The sequence below is a fragment of the Peromyscus californicus genome, unplaced genomic scaffold (assembly GCF_007827085.1).
Source record: "Peromyscus californicus insignis strain IS unplaced genomic scaffold, ASM782708v3 Scaffold_8__1_contigs__length_139910024, whole genome shotgun sequence".
Lineage (NCBI taxonomy): Eukaryota > Metazoa > Chordata > Mammalia > Rodentia > Cricetidae > Peromyscus > Peromyscus californicus.
This window is the reverse complement of record NW_026294606.1, coordinates 49,433,284-49,452,877: the sequence shown is the minus strand read 5'-3', so window position 1 is coordinate 49,452,877 and position 19,594 is coordinate 49,433,284. Positions and strand designations below refer to the sequence as shown.

Below are 19,594 nucleotides of genomic sequence, written 5' to 3'. Positions count from 1 at the left end.
TATTCACCCTCCTCCCGGTGCTACACACCATGTCATACCACTGGGTCACTGCTCTGTCTTAAAAGAAACAGGATCTCATGTAACCCAGGCTGGACTTGAACTCACTCATTACGTAGCAGAGAATAGCCTTAAGCTTCAGATCCTACTTCCACGCCTAGTTTTATGCTGAGCTAGGGATTAATTAAACCAAGCTTCCTGCCGGCTGGACAAGCACAACTCCGATGTCCTTATTACTAACTCTCCCGTTTCCACGTCTTACCACACACCTCCCATGTGTTATAGGAATTTTTGCCCAAATTTTTAAGACACACAGAACTAAAATTATACTCCCTTTGTGTCTTTTCTCATTGTGGAAGCCGGTGCCACCAACATCAGAATCATTTGCGATTACTATTCCACCTCCTATCCCTACCCCTGGGAGAAGTCCGGTCAGCCCACGGTCAAGCTAACGCTAGAGTCTACAGAAGTCAAGAGCAGAAAAAGAAACTAAAAAACCACGTGGTTCAACTGCCTGGGCTGCCTTACCAACCTCCTAGCATCTTAACTTTTCTGGGGCAGACAGCGTTCGGTAAATATTTATTGAATACGAGCGTTACATCATACAGAACTCCCCACAGGAACCTGCAGCGCTAAAGGCAATGCACGCCGTTCCGGAACCGAGCGCGTGTAGACGGAGAAAGGGACCCAGCAAGGTCCGCGGCCCCCCGGGCTCTGGGCTGCGTCTCTGGGGAGAAGCACCTGAGGAGCTGAGGCACCGACAGAACCGCTCGACCTGGGTGGAGGCGTTATCGGGTTGCGACAACTCAGGCGACACGCCACCGAGCTTCCTCCTCAAGCAGGCAAGGCGTGATCTCCAAAGAATTCCTCCGCGGGCGGCGCCAGCCAGCGCTTACTGCCCTGACGAACGGACCGACGACGTCCAGGAGCCTGAAGCTCCAGAGCCCGCACGCGGGGCCTCCGGGTGCGCGCCGCGGGCACGCGCTTCTTACCGAACTCTCAAGCGCAGAGCTCGCAGAACTCACCCGCGCAGCCTCAGCGAAACACTTAAGGGGAGGACGACGTGGAAATAGCCACACGCTGCCACCGAACTCAGCTACAGCTCCGTTAGCTCTCGGCTCAATCTAGCTTCCCGCGGGAGGGCCCGCCCCCTCCGCGGCATGTGATTGATTGGTCCTTACCAACTCCTCGCCGTTGTGTATAGGCTGTTGGTCGCAACCAATCGCCGGAGGTTTTGCTCCGTGGCCCTATGGGAAATGTAGTCTTCGATACTGGGTCCTAGGGAGACCTGAGCATCGTTTTTTCTGGGTTCCGGAAGTGCCTCGCCAAGCGGGCTACAAGTTCTAGTGCAGGGATACATGCTGCGGTGTTGACCTGCGCCAATGGTACAGTATCAAGGACCAGTAACCTGAAGTTAGCAAATTAATTGTAGCTTAGTTTTACTGACACTAAATATCTGTCTCCCTTATCCATAGAAAAGAAATACTAGAACAGAAGTGACTATTAGTTTACAGGATCGCAACAGGGATTAAAATAAGATCCTGTAAGTGCACTATAGAAATTCTGAGGTACAACTATAGATGCTAATAGTACAACTATAAATGCTAATAGTCACATTGATAGTAAACATTTATTGACTACCTATATGTAAAGCATTGAGGTACACACTTGGATTGCACAAGTGAGTCAGTCAGTAAGGACAACTCGCCACATAAATAATTAAACATGAAAAAAGAAAATAAGGAACATCCCAAAGTGCCTGTTGTATTCTAAAGCAAATAAGTACATGGGTATTTTCTGTGAGGGGAAGAGACATTAAGATTTCTGAGGTTGGCTAGCTACCAGGCTGAATGAAAAACTGGTGAGCTACAGGTTCAGAAAAAGACCCTGGCTAAAGGGAATAATGTGGATAGGGATAAAGGAGGATACCAGATGTTATCCTTTGGACTTTGTAAGCCTGGGGCTCATACATCTCAGCACACAGACATATATACACCCTACACTCACACACACACACACACACACACACACACACACACAAATTAGCTGGGTCTCAAAGGGAGGGTATGTTCTTTTTAGTCAGAGGAAATACACCTAAATAAAACAATACTTTTTTTTTTTTTTTTTTTTTTTTTTTTGGAGCTGAGGATCGAGCCCAGGGCCTTGCGCTTGCTAGGCAAGCGCTCTACCACTGAGCTAAATTCCCAAGCCCAAAACACAATACTTTTTAAGATAGGATTTTAGTATATAGTACAATTTGGCTTTGAATCAGCTGCCTGTGTGCGGCTTTCAAACAAACACCATTTTTCAGATTCAAAACCAAAGGATAGTTCAGTGAGGTTGATCATGGTAAAAGAGATAAAAAAGTAAAATAAAACATTTTATTCTAGAAAAATAAAAAAATACATAGACCCAGGAATAGTGGCATGGGAGTAGTGATAAAGGCCCATATTCCCAGCACTTAATTCCCAGTAGGATTGTGAGTTCCAGCATAGCCTGGGCTACATAGTAAGACTGTGTTCATGGGACGAAAAAAAGCATAACACTCCCAAGTTACTGTATATAAATTGTACCTCAATTTTAGTTTATTTGATGTTTTTGTTTTTTGAGAGGAGGTCTCACATTGTAGTTCAAACTGTTTAGTAGACCAGGCTAGCTTCAAACTAGCAATTTTCCTGCCTCAGCCTTCCAAGTGTTGACATTATAGTTATAAGCCGCTTACCCCTGATTCATTTGGCAAATTTTAAAGTTTATAAACTATGTTGAGGAGGTGGCTCAGCACTTACAAGCACCTGCTGCTCTTGCAGAGGACCAGATTCGGTTCCCATTACCCATATGATGACTCACAACTCTCTGTAACTCCCATTCCAAGGGATACAATGCCATCTTCTGGCCTCCTTAGGTACCTGCATACATAAAGTGTACATAAACACATGTAGGCACATACTCATACACATAAAATAAAAAATAAATAAATCTTTAAAACATATAATAATGAATATAATATATAGAATTGTAATCAAAATGTATAATATATAGCATCCTTATGTGGGAAATGTAAACAAAATGTACTGTCTTTTCTCTTTTTTTTTATTTCACTGGAGGCCAAAGGAGGGTATTAGATCTGTTGGAACTGGAGGTACAGGTGGTCGTGAGCTGCTGAAAATGGGTGGGAGAACCAAACCCAGGTGCTCTGTAAGATCAGCAAGTGTTCTTAAACACTGAGCCATGTTCTGGTCCCTGTACCATCTTTTCTATCAAAGAGGGTTAAGTAAGACAAACTCCATTGTTTGTTTGTTGATAGTCTCATTGTATGTGACCCTGCCTTGCATAGAACTTTCTATATAGACTGGCATCTAACCCATAGAGACCTGACCTGTCCCCTGAGTGCTGGAATTGAAACCATGTACCACTACACCCAGCTGACAAACTGTTTTTAAAAAGTGTTAATAAGCTACTTGGCAGAAAATCAGATTTTTCCAGGGTCAGCACTTCTTGAAATCAAAACATGTGCTCAAGGTTACACTCTGTGCTCAAAACTGCATTCTTCTTATTAACTGAGTGGCTTTAAATTAACTAGGCTCACAGGAATGTAAAGTCACTTAGTGTTAGGAATAAAAACTCACTGGACGATTACTTACTGGTTGTGCTTGCTTTCTTAAATGCAGCCACACACTTCTACAGAAATAAAACTTTTTGCCTTGCTGAAATACTTTGGATTGTGTGGTAATTTTCTTGAGATCTCAGACCTGTTTTTTACACCTTACCAAAGGTGGCCATACTTGGAAGGGATTATATGGATTAGGCAGGAAAGAATGAAAGAGAGAGAGATGACCGGAGATAACAGAAGATTTTGCTAAGAGTATAAAGACTAATTCTCCAATTATCACTTATCATTCAATGTTTGTTGATAAGTTGATAGTTAATGTAACACGAATCTTTTTTTTTTTTTGCCTTTTGAAGATGCAGTTTATTCACAAAAACATTCCTTATAATACCATGCTATAATAAAGGTTGTAGTAATCTCATGTCAACAGACATCCTGCCAAGCAAGAATGATTGACAGGCAGAGACTGCTGCAGGGTTTCACTGAGGAATCTTCTCAATCTGCATTTGCTGTGAGGTCCTTCAACTGTGGTAGGCCTGGAGGATGTCACTGTTGGAGGTCCTTGAGAGCATGAGCCAGTTGCTAGCGCTGACAGGAGGTATGTGTGAACTTAGCAACAGGTAACAAGAATCTTAAAAGGTTTTATTAATAAAAACACTCAGGAGCCAAGTATTGGCGTGAATTCTGAAAGGTCAAAGAAACAGAACAAGCCACATTCAACCTAATCTCGCCAATTCCTCAGCTGATCTTATTTCCTCAAACTGGAAACCTCTGAGTCCTCATCCAAATGGATCTCAGCTGAACTACCGCTAAATGCCTAAAAGCTTAACAAGGCTCTAGTTCCTGGTCCTTACACCTTATATACCTTTCTGCTTCCTGCCATCACTTCCTGGGATTAAAGGCGTGTGTCACCATGCCTGGCTGTTCCCAGTGTGACTTTGAACTCACAGAGATCCAGACAGATCTCTGCCTCCAGAATGCTAGGATTAAAGGCGTGTGCTACCCACTGCCTAAACCTATGTTTAATATAGTGGCTGTTCTGTTCTCTGACCCCCAGATAAGTTTATTGGGGTGCATAATATATCAACCACAATTTAATAAGACAAAAAGTCATAAATCAAGATATTTTATGAGTGAAAAATGAGGACATGACCACTCCAAGATATAGTTGAGGAGGTTTTATTGTAGATATGAGGGAGAATTCAGCAGAGGCATCTGGAAGAATCTATAATAAACCAGGTCATCAGAGGAGGAGGGGAGAGCAAGAGAGGAAGAGAGAGTGGCAAGAGAGAGAACCAGGAGCCAAGAGTGGAGGACCAAAAGAACTCCAGGCCTAAATGCCAGGTCTATGTAGGAATGAGAAGCTTGGGGGAAGGGAAGCGAAGCCCTTGGGCTGGAGAAGTGAGGTGGGGGCAGGGTAAGAAGTGCTGGGAGGAGTCACAGGTACTGAGTGAGCCTTGTTCTGGGTTTCTGGGAGATCTGACAATTTACAAATACATAGGAAGAAACATCAGAGAGGAGGGTTACAGGAAAGTAGGGTAAGCTCTACTATCAGCCTCATTTTAAACCTGAAAATTGCAAGGAGAAAGACGGAATCCACAATAGTGGAACTTATTCTTAACTGTCTTAACCGCAAACAGAAACCTTAACCTGCAAGGTAGATTGTTCCTGTTTTCGTCTCACATTCCCCAATGTAGTGGTTTCTTGTGTCAAATCCTTGTATTGGATATTCTGTGTGGCATGGGTCAATTGAAGAAAGAGGGTCACTCCAGGAGGCATTTTAGGCTCTCTGGCAACAGGAAGGAAGTTTCTGTGAACTGAACCTTAAACAGCCATGCAAAGGCTTATTGATTGATTGATACACAAAATTAGTTGGTTTTTTTTTTTTTTTGGGTAAAACAAGTTGCACATACCAAAGCCCCTGACCTAATCATATGTTTTTCCTGAAGGAAAACATCACACCCCTGCCACTTTAGTCCTTATTGTGTACTGTTTGCAGTACCCCAGGATAGTCTTGTGACCAAAGTCATGCAAAGGCTGTAAAGCTCCTTCAGAAAAAACAACTCCATAGATAACAGAAGACAATCACTGTTTTCCACAATGATTTCTTCAAGGTCAAAGTACTTCTAGAAAACAACTATTCTTCCAAAGTTTACCCAAGATACATCGAAAACAACTATTTCATTCTAATGTTTACCCTAGAGACAATGACTCCATTAGAGTTTCACTACATCCTTGACTCTGCAGTGGGCACCTGGTTATATTGGGCTCTAATAACTATCAATTTACTGGCACCTGGGTGGAAATTTATGTTTCTAATTAAGGTATTCATGGTGCAAGGGCCAACAGTAATTAGCAGAAACGAAGCGTCAAAGGTCCAGTGATAGCTGACATTGAAAGGGAAAAATCAGTAGCCATCTTGAGAGACACTCCCTTCTCCCAAATCCCCAAAAGGTATTTGCTGACCAGCAGTTTTAGAATTGACCAGAAGTTGAACTCATGGGAGGATAAGGCTGGAACAATAAATCTATATATCCTGGACTTGGCAAAACAGGATATGGGGAGTAATGGACTCAACTGACCAGAAATCGAACTTATGGGAAAATAGGACTGGAACAATAAATCTGAATGTATATATCCTGGGTTCAGCAAAAACAGGACATAGAGAGTAAAAAAATGTATGTCTCTGTAGATACCCTGCATCCTGCTAGCCACTAGTAATTTCATGCTTATAGTTCAGCCAGTAACTTCAAAGAACTACCTCACCCCTAGCCCCCTCGTCCAATCCCGAGATATGTAACCCTCTGCACGTAAACCTTTCCTATATAAACCACTTGAAATGAGTGCTCGGGCCATCCTCCTCCACCCGCTGTGTCGAGTGTTTGGAATGCACCAAGCCCAGGCTTGCTTTGTTATTAATAAACTCCTGTGTGCTTGCATCAGATATCAGCTGTGTGGTGGTCTTGCTTGGGGGTCTTGAAACACGGGCACAACAACATCAGTTACTATCTAGGAGGAGCCTGAACATGAGAATAGGTACCGGTCATTTATTTCATCTTAGGTCTCCCTTATTTTGCAACATTTCTTTAAGTACGGTCATATTATCTCTAATGATCCCTGTGTGGTTTGTATAGAAACAACAATTTTCTCTTAAAACCATATGATACCCCCTTGTTCTACATAGAGCAGGTCAAGTGCCCTATCATATTGTAGAACTATTTCAGCTAATAATTCTACCTGTTGATAGATCTGCGTCTGTTTATTTTTGTTGTTTGTTTGTTTGTTTTGTTTGACCTATTTGTTTGGCCTGTTTGGCCTGTGCAGGTTAAGGTTTCTGTTTGTAGTTGCAGAATACGTTCCTGAGTGTCCTGTGTTTAATCCTTGCAAAAGTTAAAGAATAACTTCTTGTTTGTCCTGTGTTGTTAAGTCCTTGCAAGTTAAGGTTTCTATTTATAATTAAGAATAAGTTCCTGTTTCTTAGATCTGATGTAAACTGCAAAACATGTTTTTCAACTAACAATAAACTTGCAACCCCATTCACATGATGTATATCCTTACCCTTCTTCCTTCCCTTCTGTATCTTTCTAACAATGTATAACAGCCAACTCTCTTACCGCTGTGCATACCTTAGCTATCGTATAAAAAGAACCTCAGGAGGCCAGCAGGGGCTGCTCTCTAGAATCCCAGTTTAGGGAAAGGTAGCAAGCTGGACTGGCCAAAATAAAGCTTGCTTCAGTTAGACTATGGCAGATTCTGTCTTTCTCCTCGAAATTTTCAGGACTAACACTCAGGGGCTATTTGATGGCATTCTTGGCCTTTTGGTTGATGGAAGCCAGTGTTTGGTTAAGTTAAGACAGTCTAAAAGGTTTTTACTTTTTAATCACAGATGTTATGTCTGACACACAGAATGGCTATGAATGGCTATTTAGAAGGCTAAAATAGACAGAGCGATAGTAGAGCATGCCTTTAATCCCAGCACTTGGAGGCAGAGACAGGGAGATCTCTGAGTTCCAGGCCAACCTAGTCTACAGAGCAAGTTCCAGGACAGCCAGGGCTACACAGAGAAATCCTGTGTTGTTTTTAATCTAAATTTTTCTATTTGCCAATAAAGACCCAGGAGTCAGATGTTGGGGTGAAAACCTGCTAGGTCAGAGAACTCAAAAGGCAACCAGCTGGCCTTCCTTTTTGGTCAGAGACCCAGCAAGAGCGTGCCTCTCCACCCATCTCAAAACACAGAGGCCCATGAATCTCTAAGTCCCTCCCTACTCCATCCTGTGCTTCTCTACATCTGTCTTCCTGGTTCCTCTGTACTCTCTATGGCTAATTCTTGTCAACTAGTCATTGGCTCTGCCCCTGATCCAAGGTTAATTTTATTAACACAGTCTCAGAGTTTCACAGTTTGATCAAATATCCGGCAACATTTCCTTCTTTTTATCTAAATAAAGAGGAAAGGTTTTAACTCTAACACAGCAAAACTATTTAATAATAATAACTAATAATTGTAAGAACAATAAATAATAACTAATAATTGTAAAAACAATTATTAGGTATTATCTCAATAAAAAGGAAAAGGAAAGGGTTTAACTCTAACACAGTAAAACTAATTACAATGAGAACAATTATCAGGTAAGAATTACATTCACAATGTCTGGTCCATTTGTATCTGGCAAATTCTGAGGAAATACTCTATTAGCTATCCTATCTTGGTAAGTCCAAAGTTTTATACCAAAGTTTTCTACTTTGCACTATAACTTGTATTACCATCCTAAAAATGTCTTTTTAGACCTTAAAAAATTTTTCTTAGATAACAACTTAAGCGTTTATGTCTCTCAACCTTTAAACTTTACATCTCTTTTCTAAGCTTCTTTTCTGAATTTGGTAACAAAGAAAACGGTATAACTAAAGTCTTAACACCCATCAGTGACCTGAGAAAGATAAAATATTACCAAAGTAAACAGGAAGTGCAAGGTAAGCAATTTCCAAAACTATAGAATGACAGAGACAGCTGGCTGCCTGGACAGTCACCCATTTCCTCTGCAATGTTGGGATATTCATCTTTGGACTACAGGCCTACAATATCTGACAGACTGTAGAATATTATTTTAAGATGTGTTACATTTGTTTATGCTGTGAAACATTTGTTTAATGATACAAGAATGTGTTACATTATTTTATGTTGCATTTGTTTAACTGTGAAGCTATGTTACTTTGCCTGTTTAGAATACATGATTGGTCTAATAAAGAGCTGAAGAGCCAATAGCAAGGCAGGAGAAAGGATAGGTGGGGCTGGCAGGCAGAGAGAATAAATAGGAGGAGAAATCTGGGAAAACAAGATCGAGGAACAAGAAAAGAAGGAGTACATCAGGGGCCAGCTACCCAGCTACACAGCAAGCCATGGAGTAAGAAGTAAAGAAAGGTACACAGAAACAGAGAAAGACAAAAGCCCAGAGGCAAAAGGTACACAACAAAATTTAAGAGAAGTTGGCTAGAAATAAGCCAAGCTAAGGTGGGGCATTCATAAGAAAGAATAAGACTCCATGTGGTTTATGTGGGAGCAGGGTAGTAGGCCCCCCAAAGCGTAAAGAGTAAAGGGGAAAAAAAAAACCCAGAGTTTTCTGTGAAGCAGGGATTTTGAAGGAATGACCTACCTTATCTTGGCAAAATTTGGCAGTCAACTTTCTTTGACTTCCTTTGTATTCTGCTTGTCCAATTTGGATAGCATATTGTCAGCTTTTGAGGCAAGGGCAGTTTTTTTTCCCAGTGTTTAACTTTGCCACAATGAAAGTAAACTCCATATGGAGGTTCTCCAATGCCCATCATCTTCTCTGAAGTAGATTAATGCTTCCAGAAGCAGACCTATCTCAATGTCATGAAAAGTCTTGTTATTAAAACACCTTAAATGCCAATTCTGTAGATCTCTGAAGTGTTTGAAGACCACCTATCTATCGAAAATATATCTGTTTGACCTTGAAAATATACCTAGCATGACTACAAGTTTGATGGTTATCTTAATTATCCTAAACAGTTTCTAATAGTACCTTTCAAGGACTAGAACTTCGCATTGCAATTTTAAATGAGTTATATAGGTATAGTACCTTATAGTATGTTGTAACAAAAATAACCTTAAATTTATATCAATGTACAAAAATCCACACCAACGTGAGTCACTCAGGGGCCTGGGTGCGGAACAGCAGCAGCAGCAGTGGCAGAAGCCCACACATTGGATGCCAAATGTTGTTTTTAGTCTAAGTGTTCTATTTACCAATAAAGACTCAGGAGTCAGATGTTGGCATGAAAACCTGCTAGATCAGAGAAGCCGAGAAGCAACTAGCTAACCTTCCTTTTCAGTCATAGTCCCAGCAAGAGAGCATCTCTCCACCTCTCCCAAATCAAAAATACCCCAGATTCTAAGTCCCTCCCTATTCCTTTCTGTGTGTCTCTCCATCCATCTTCCTGGGTCCTCTGCACTCTCTATGACTAATTCCTGTCAACTAGTTGCTGGCTCTGCCTCCTGATCCAAGGTTAATTTTATTAACACAGTCTCGGAGTTTCACAGTGTGATCAAATATCCTGAAACCACCATGTCTTGAAAAAAAAAAAAGAAGAAGAAGGCTAAAGTAGTCCAAGATAAATTTAAGAAGGCTGTGGATCTGCAACATTCCAGCTCTCCACAATCACTGAAGTTCTAATGAATTAATCAGCCTACAGAAGGCTTGGTTTGAAGGTGCAACTTCTGGGAACCATTATTCATGGAACTTAATCAGCTTAAATATAGAACTAAGAGCAGAATTTGATAACTACTAATTTTTCTTGCCTTTAGAAAGGTGATATAAGGAGGAAAAGGTACCTGATAAAGTCATTTGAGATGGGATATTACTCTGTAGGTCAGGTTATTGCAGACCTCACTGTGTGAAACTCAGACCAGTCCTCCTCCTCCAGCCTCCAGCATGCTGGGAGTTCAGCCACCCTGAGAACATTTTTCAAAGGCTTATCATTGAATTCTGAAAACTTACATACTAAACAAAGGAAAATTAGAAATGATTCTTAAATTGAAGCCACATTGATAACAAAATCTCTTATAACCCAAGAAAGAAACTTTTTAATATCCCAAGTAGAAAAATGTTCAACAATCAAAACCGAGTTAGTATTTTGCCCATTTGGCTTTAAGGAACAACTATTACATTAGAGATGAGTTTATAAGAATTAAGTGACAAGCAGCAGTGGCACACGCCTTCAATCCCAGCACTTGGGAGGCAGAGCCAGGCGGATCTCTGTGAGTTCGAAGCCAGCCTGGTCTACAGAGCGAGATCCAGGACAGGCACCAAAACTATACAGAGAAATCCTGTCTCAGAAAACTTTAAAAAAAAAAAAAGGATTAAGTGAGATAGCAATACTGTCTTCTGTTCCTTCACAGAAGATGATATACAGTTAAAATGATCAAGTTGCAACATAATCCAAAGGCAGAAGAGGTCTAGACATAACCTGGAGTGGTGGGACATGCCTGGAACCCTAGCACTCAGGCAATGGAAGCAGGAAAATCTTAAGTTCTAGGTCATCCTCAGCTGTACCATGACTCCAAGGGCAGCCTAGGAGATCCTGTCTCAAAAAGGAACAGTCCACCCTAGAAAAAAAGTTCTTAGCATCTTGGTCATTGACTCTTCTCAGCTTGCCTAGTAGAGATAGCACACAGGACGGCCTTCTAGCATGCTAACTGTTCAGCAGGACTGCGTCTGGGCATCAGTTTTCCTGATTAAGTTTTAGACTGGTTTCAGACGCAATTATAAAGAAGGAAGCAATGTGGAAAGCAGACTGGAAAGCAAACCACAGCCCTGTTTTGATGACCCGGGGAAAGGAACAAGATGTGACATTTCAGTAGTTGCCAGGGATGTGTCCCTGCTCTTTATGGAGACCAAGGAAAGTCAGGTGACATTCCCTGTTCTAGTCTCAGTACTCAGCCACAGGCTTGATCAGGACACCCTGGCAGCAGTCATGTGGGCAGAGGAGTTGTTCACTTCTCCTCCTCTCACCCAAAGGCAGAGAAAAGGAGCAAGATGGGCTTTTTTTGTTATGGCCTCTTACATTTCTGCTCCCAACTCTTCTGTGATTTCCTCAAGAATTGGATTTTTAAATTAAGGTTACATCTCCACTTTATTTGTTTTGTTTATTGTTGTTGGAGTTTTTATTTTATTTTGTTTTGTTTTGTTTTTTGAGACAGAGCCTATTACAGTCCAGCTTCAAACTCCCTATGTAGATAAAGATGACTTTGAACTCTTGATGCTCCTGCCTCCACCCCACCTAGTGCTGGTATTACAGGTGTGCAGCACCATGCCAGCTCTCCATTTTCCATTTCTTATCCACCCCCACAATGATGTTCTATTTTAAAAATACTTTCTAGGGGCTAGAGTGTAGGAGCCCACAGAGGCTTCCTAGTGAGAACTAACTCAGGGTCAGAGAATCTGAGCTTGCTTTACGCAACAAGGCTGCATTATTGGGATGGTTTGACCATGGGCGTGTTTACCAGGTGTTTGGAAGGGTCTACATTTGGCTGTACGATGTGCTCTGATCTTGCAAGGGGGAGGTCTTTTGCCTCTCCCCTTGGATTTGTTATAAAAAGCCCTTTTGAGTAAATGAAGTGGCTGTTGGATATTGACCCAAGCCCTCCCAAAGCTATCCTGTGTTTCTGTCTTTCTTCTCATCACTTCTTAATTCCTTTCTCCTCTACCTAAGAATCCTTCAAAAGGTGGGAGCAGGCTCCCACACTGGAGGATGGCTGAGTGACTAACACTTGCTGTGCAATCATGAAGACCCTAGTTCCCATGAAGACGCCAGCACTCACGTAATAATCTAGGAATGGATGCACATGCTTGTAACATCAGCACTGGGGGACACCAGCACTGGGGGACAGAGACAGAAAGATCAGAAGAGTTTGCTGACCAGGTAGCACGGCCAAAGTGGAAATGTTCCTGTTCAGTGAGAGACCCTGACTCAAGACCATAAGACTGAGAGTAATAAATGAAGATACCCAGTGTCCTTCTCTGGCCTCCATATGTATACACACAGGTACACACACCTGCATGCACCACACACATACAACGTACACAGATACAGACACACTGTTGTTGAAGGGACTCTAGCCAGCTCGAGCATGACAAAGATGGCTCTGGCAAGTCTTGTCCTTCTCCCCCATTCCCTCTGCCTTGCTAAAAACTGTTAGATTACATTCCTAAAGCTAGCCAAGGGCCATTCCCTTATTTGGCCACTTCCTCCTCCTGAGGCTGACTACCAAGGTCCAGCTATCAAAGTATTGAAGTCCAGAAATCAAAAGCCCCCTTTGGCTCACCTAATTAACATGCCCAATTAAAATTAAACACTTCATTCTAACAAAAGGTTTCTTTTTTACCTTTATAAACTGCCATTTTACCTATGGGCCAAGTCTGTCTCATCTCTATCCAGAGCCAGCCCTTTGTCCCCTCTGAGACAAATACCCCTTCCCCTCTCCCTTGTTCCCTTCTCCTTCTCCATTATCTTCTGTCTCCTGTCTTTGTCTCTTATTCCCCGCCCTTTGTCCCTCTGGGACAAATAAATCTCCTTTGTGCTGATAACTTGGTCTTGGAGTGTCCTGAGAGATACCGATCCTTTCAGTTTTGAGATAAGACTTTTCTTAGGGAAACACCACACACACACACACACACACACACACACACACACACACACACACACACGCCTACTCACCCTAGAAGGGATAACACCAAAGTTCAACTTGGTGAACTGATGAATTTTATTGGGTTACCTATAGGAATATGGGTGAGGGGTTACTTACAGGAGCAGAAATGACTTAAAGACAACTGCATCACCAATGTCCACCCTAGCATGAGAGACAGCTCATGAAAACTGGAAATCTGGAGCCCACTGCACAACCTGCAGGCAGCTCAACAGGTTGTAGACTGTCCTTTCCAAATGGTTCATTCAGTTGGGTTGAGCCTCTTCCAGGCTGGTTGGCAGTCTGAGTCTTCTCCGAAGTTTGGCTCTTTTAAGAGTAACTCCTGTCAGTCTTTAATGCTTACATACTCTTGGGGAGGGAGGGGCCTGGTGAATCTGGTCAGTTTCAGGAACTTCCTGAAGCTATTTTGAGTTGTTTACTTCCTTTCCTTATGAAGCCTCCCTGCATTACTGAGTGTTTCAACCTCCCCTAGAATACCCTGTTGTTTCACCTGCTTGTAAACATCCAGTGTAAAAACACCTTGATGTGAGGTTGAAGAGATAGTTCAGTGGCTAAGGGCACTGGTTGCTCTTGAGAAAGACCTGAGTTCAATTCCCGGAACCCACATGGTGGCTCACAACCGTCTGTAACTCTAGTTCCAAGGGAGCCAACACCTTCTGACTTCCATGGAATGTGGTAGACATACACACAAGCAAGCAAAACCTTCACATATATTATATAAATAAAAAAATAAATCTTAAGAAAATATCCTTCTGTTTTGCTCTCCCTTTGTGTCTTATGTCTTAAGAAGTTTCCCTCCAAGATGAAGGGTTTTACTCTTGGAGGAAACTGCTACACAACACAGAGACACTCACACACAAATCCATTTCTGTACCTAGGAGGCTGAGTCTGGAAGACCACCCTGAATCAGAAGCTACCTTTCATTAGAGTGAAACTCTGTCTCAAAAAACCAAATATAAATAACTAAAAAGTCCATTTCTGGCACAGATTTTAGTCTGCTTCTGCAACTTTAGTGTACCCAGTTTGATCTGTCCTTGTTTTCTTTCCAGTGGAGCCCATGGCCTGCTCCTGGGTCAAGGTCTTAGCCTCTGAACCTCAATCCTAGTAATCCCTATCCTCATTTCAATCCTTTTAAATTAAGTTCTGACCATAATACCATTTCCTGGCTCATGCGGTGTATTCACAGAGACTTTCTGCCTTCCTGCATAACCACTGTTTACAGGGTGAATCTTCCTCTTTCTCTGGTCGTGTCTTCCAAAGGCCCATGCAACCCACTTCCTACCCACCTGCCAGCTTGGCTTCCCTTCCCAGAAGTTCCTAACCATGCAAGAGGAGTGGTGCATGTCCCTTGATGATCTCACAAGCATTCTCTTCCCCTTGATTTTCTCAGTAGAGAAGCCTAAACTGCTGTGGTGGGAACTTGTTTTGAAACAGGACCTCATATAGACCCAGATAACCTGACTCCCTAAAGATGAGCTTGGACTTCTAATTCTCTTGACGCTACTTCCCAAGCGCTGGCCTTAGAGGTATGTGTCACCATGTCTGGCTATGTTCAAGCATTTTTATTCTGCCAAACAGACAACACAATGATTTGGCCTGGCCACTCTTGCTGTTCAAGTCCCTATTAACCTTTCCAGTGAGGGCTTTTCTAATTTCTAGGGGTTTTTATGACTAAATGATCTTCCCTCTAAGCCACAGGCTCTCAGTTGGGAATTAAGCAGAATTCCTGTAGAGTTTATAAAAACACAGATGTCCAAGTCACAGCCCAGACCTTCATAGTGTGAAACCCGAAAGTAAGAACTGGGTGTATGGACAATTAACAAATATGTAATCTCTGAACTGAATATGAATTCTGAACTGACCTACTGTTTAAACATTACTCCTAGTCATGCACCACTCACCCCACAGTGCGTCTGTCCCAATTCCCCCATTTCAAGTTTACTCCACACTACATACAAGTTCCCCTATTCCTCCTTTTTTTTTTTTTAAAGGGGGAGTCTCATTCCTGTAACCCAAGTTATCCTGGAACTCCGAGTTATGTAGGTAAGGATGAACTTGAACTTCTGATCCTCCTCTTTCCCTAGGATTATAGGCATGTGCCACCAGATTTGGTTTATGCAGTGCTGGGGCTGGGAACCGAGGACTATATGTATGCTAGGTAAGCACTCTACCAAATGAGCCACATCCCCAACCAGTCTTGACTCCTTAAAGGAAGCAAACACAACACCAAATGAATGTTTCAAGTATGAGAAGTTTGTTTACAGCTAACCAAATTGTCTGTGTATCCTTTAAAATGATAAAAACAGAGATGCTTTTTTTCTTTGACAAGTTTAATTGATAACTCATGATCAGAAATAAAAACAACTTCTAGGATGACAGTACAAACATTTTATTGTTTTTCATGGCTTAGTTCCCTTTCTCCTTTATTATTAGATAGTACCGATCCAATCTCTTACTGAATATTGTAGGGAGGTTAAAAAAAATTAGGGAGATGAGTTACCCATGGCCACCCTAAAACAGAAGTACCCAGTGAAGAGGAATAACTTCCCAGGGTTCTCCTTCACCTTTCCAGTTGGAGCGTAGCACCTGCTTCAAATACAGTGGTCAAAAGCTTACCTATATACCACCCCAAAAGCATCTGATATTAAACTTAAAGGTTCAAGTATTTCAGAGATGTTCAAACTGTCAACTACTTAATTATGAAGCAAATGAAGAAAATGGACCAAGGTGAAAGGTCAGTGAGATTATCAGCACACACTGGTAAGTAGGAAAGAACAAATTTCCAGTTGGCTGTGGCAACCTATCAAAGCCGAGGAAACAGACATAGTTAGTAGGCACATTGCTGCCTCTCTATTCACACTTTAATTGCAATTAGCAATTGTTTTGGTTGTTTATAGCTCATTTCCTGATCATTAAGGACCAACATTTCACAGGAGTTCCCACTTTGTTTGCTGCAAGCTGTCAGCATGATGGAAATTCTGGGAAGTCATATAGCTTTAGACAACAGGATTGGAAAACTGAATGCACACTGACTAGACCAAGACACCCAGTGGGGAGCACAGATGATGTCCTATGTCCTTGAGGGGTTGGGGCTTGACCCAGACAGAGCCATGCTATGAATCCCTGTCCTATCCAAGAGGTGAAGCCCTGACCTGTAGTGATATTAACTCCCAGAAGGAATGTAGCAAAGGAGTGCAAAGGGCCAGAGGGGAAACCTTACCTCCTTCAACTGAGAATGGCAGACCTCTCCTGCTAAGGCATGAGAGCTCCACCTGGTGTCCCCAGACTGCAGCCTTCTTGTGCCATTGGGAACTGTTGTTGCCAGCTCCTTATTTAAGGACAGAGCATTAGACATAAAAGGCTCTGGGCATCTGGAATCAAGAGACAGCAACAGACACCTCATTTTCCTTCTTGACTCCACCTCCATCTCCGGCAATCACCTCCTGTCCCAAGGAAGATTTCCCCGACAAGTCAGACTGTCTTGTCCTACGCAGTGAAAAGATGACTGCAAACTCTGCCTCAAAAACGGTAATGGGAACGGGCCCAAAAGATGATTCAGTAGTTAAGGAGACTCACTGCCCTTCCAGAAGACCAGAGTTCAGTTCCTAGCACCCGTGTCTGGTGGCCCACAACTGCCTGTAATTCCACCTCCAGAGGATCCAACACTTTTGGCCTTCTCATGCACCTGCACCCATGTACACTTACCTACACAAACACACACATTACATAATAAAAGTTAGTTATTCGAAAATATGAATGAAGGCCAACAGGATGGCTCAGGAGGTAAAGGTGCCCGCCACCAAGCCTGACAACTGGAGTTGGATCCTTGGGACCCACATGGTAAAAGGACAGAAGCAAATCCCAGAAGTTGTCCTCTTACCTCCATATACGTTACCACATGCACATGGCCACATGCACACACAATAGACTAAACTGTAATAATAGAATAAATAAAACGTTAAAATCTAATGAGCCTGACTTAGTGATACACTGTAATCCCAGTACTTTGGAGGCAGAGGCAGGAGGATCCGGAGTTCAAGGTCATTCTCAGGAACATACTGAGTTCAAGGTTGACTTGGGCTACATGAGACTCAAAAAAACAAAAAGTTTTGTTTGTTTTAATTATTAAATGGGGGCCATATTGACATACACCTGTGATCTCTCTGTAATTTGGAAATTGAGGCAGGAAGATTGCCAATTTGAAGCCAGCCTGAGTTACAGAGAAACACTGTCTCAAGAAAAAAAAAAGGTTTTTAATACTAAAGATCTTTTGAGCAATCGTTTTTCCCACTGCCAGGCCCATCTCACAATGCTTCATTCCACTGGCAATATGACAGAATCATTTAGATTTAAGTCCAGCTGATCTTTGGATAAGAAAATCCAAAGCTAGAATCCCAAACATGTCCTCCCAAGGATAACCACATAAACATAAACGGCATGAAGATTTATTTTAAACACCATAACCTTCACCAGACCTTCAGAGTATCAGTTTGTGATTGCTTCTCCCAGTCATGAATCCTGAATGTTTTGGTTTTCACACCCTCACTCACTTCTGTACTGTGAGTACCCTATTTTCATAGCATTTGAGTAGGATCTGGTTCACTTAATCAAAGAAACAAGCCTACCTACCCTTTCATTTCATGTAGCTAAAAATTCAGAGAGAAACCCATGGGTAAAGTACCATTATATCACCCGGCACTGAAACTGCTTCTGCCTGACATGGGCTGGGAAAGGACAAGCTGCAGGGAGCATGTTGTGGGGTATTTGTACTCTGTGTGAAGATATCCTACTGTGACTGGTTTAACAAATAGCTGAACGGCCAATAGCTAGGCAGGAGGTATAGGCAGGACTTTTGGGCAGAGAGAGGAAGTAGGAGGAAATAATTGAGGCACAGGGGAGATGCCAATGAAATATGGAGGGAGTTGGACATACAGAATGAAAGAAAGGTAAAAAGTCACATGGTAAAACACAGATTAATAGAAATGGATGAATTTAAGTTGTAAGAGCTACTTAGGAACAAGCCTAAGCTATAGGCTGAGCTTTCATATTTAACAGTAAGTCTCCGTGTCATTATTTGGGAGCTGGTGAGCAGGACAGAGAAAGACTCATTACAGAGAACTATCTGAGCATGTGCATGATCCTATACGTACAGGTACATGTGTGTATATGTGTGTGAAAGCCACAGGGAAAACTTGTGGTTCTCTTTTTCCACCACTTGGGATCCAGGGATCAAATTCAGATTGTTAAGACTTTTCAGCAAGCGCCTTTACCTGCTGAGCCATCTTTTTCTTCTTCTTCTTCTTCTTCTTCTTCTTCTTCTTCTTCTTCTTCTTCTTCTTCTTCTTCTTCTTCTTTAAGTGTAAGTTCTGAGGATCAGACTGAGGTTTTGTGCTCATGGCAAGCACTTTACAGACTACCTTTCTTCTTAGCCCCTCCCTCACTCTAATCTCTCTTTTGTGGTGGTTGTTGTTTATTTGTTTTTGAGACAGGGTCTCACTATGTATCCCTGGTAGGCCTGGAATTGGCTAGGTAGACCAGATCTGTCCTTGAACTTACAGAGATCTACCTGGCTCTGCTTCCCAAGTGCAGGGAGTAAAGGCATGTACCACTGCATCCAGCTCACCACACCTCTTAATAAAATTTATCAAGGTTTCCAGGAAACAACCTATACTTCAGCCTTTATTGCATTCTGATAGGGTCAGGGATTACAGAAACAGCATCACAAGTCACTTTCCCCATAGAGGGCAGAGGAGAAGGCTGTGTAATCCAGGGCACCAGGAACACTGCCAGGACCTGAGTACGGGGGCATTCTCTTGATGCAGTACTGGGCCTGATCTGGGGGCAGCTCTCGGCGAAGCTCCTCTGCCAAGATGTAGGGCTGGAAAGAAACACACAAGCGGCGCAAATTAAATGCAGAGAACACTAGACTATAAGCCATCTTAGTAGTTACACATTTCTTATGTTGGCAAGGCTTACAGGTAGGGCCTCTACCACCCATTGTACCAACTGATGAACAAAAGCTGGGTTTGTATAGGGTGAGTCTACAAGGTGGCCAGCAGGAAATTCAGTATGCTTCTTAGAAGCACATGAAGAGTTATCACCAATATTTCTCTCAAACTGGGCCAAATGTGAGTGACAAACATTCTGATCTACATTACCACCTCACAGGTAGAGTTGGTTTACATCATACACTGAGGAGAACACAGGAGTGAGTCATTTGACTTCACATAACTGGTGTTTTTAGAAAACAGAGACCCTTTCAAGCTCTG

The 19,594-nt window shown here is 42.3% G+C and overlaps 2 protein-coding genes across 5 annotated transcripts in view; both read right to left on the bottom strand.

Moving 5' to 3' along the window:
• Mtr (5-methyltetrahydrofolate-homocysteine methyltransferase) overlaps positions 1–1,137 on the bottom strand; it is an 82,276-nt gene extending 81,139 nt beyond the window's left edge. Inside the window, exon 1 of one of the 2 annotated variants that reach the window (XM_052727891.1) lies at positions 1,023–1,137. The gene's annotated coding sequence lies outside the window, so the exon portion shown is untranslated. The other variant, XM_052727892.1, reaches the window with a different exon arrangement.
• Positions 1,138–18,991: 17,854 nt separating this feature from the next.
• Actn2 (actinin alpha 2) overlaps positions 18,992–19,594 on the bottom strand; it is a 77,558-nt gene continuing 76,955 nt past the window's right edge. For all 3 annotated transcript variants that reach the window (XM_052727548.1, XM_052727547.1, XM_052727549.1), the window contains one exon: positions 18,992–19,203. In XM_052727548.1, coding sequence (XP_052583508.1) covers positions 19,045–19,203 — 159 coding nt within the window. In that variant the 3' untranslated portion in view covers positions 18,992–19,044. The remainder of the gene's footprint in view (positions 19,204–19,594) is intronic.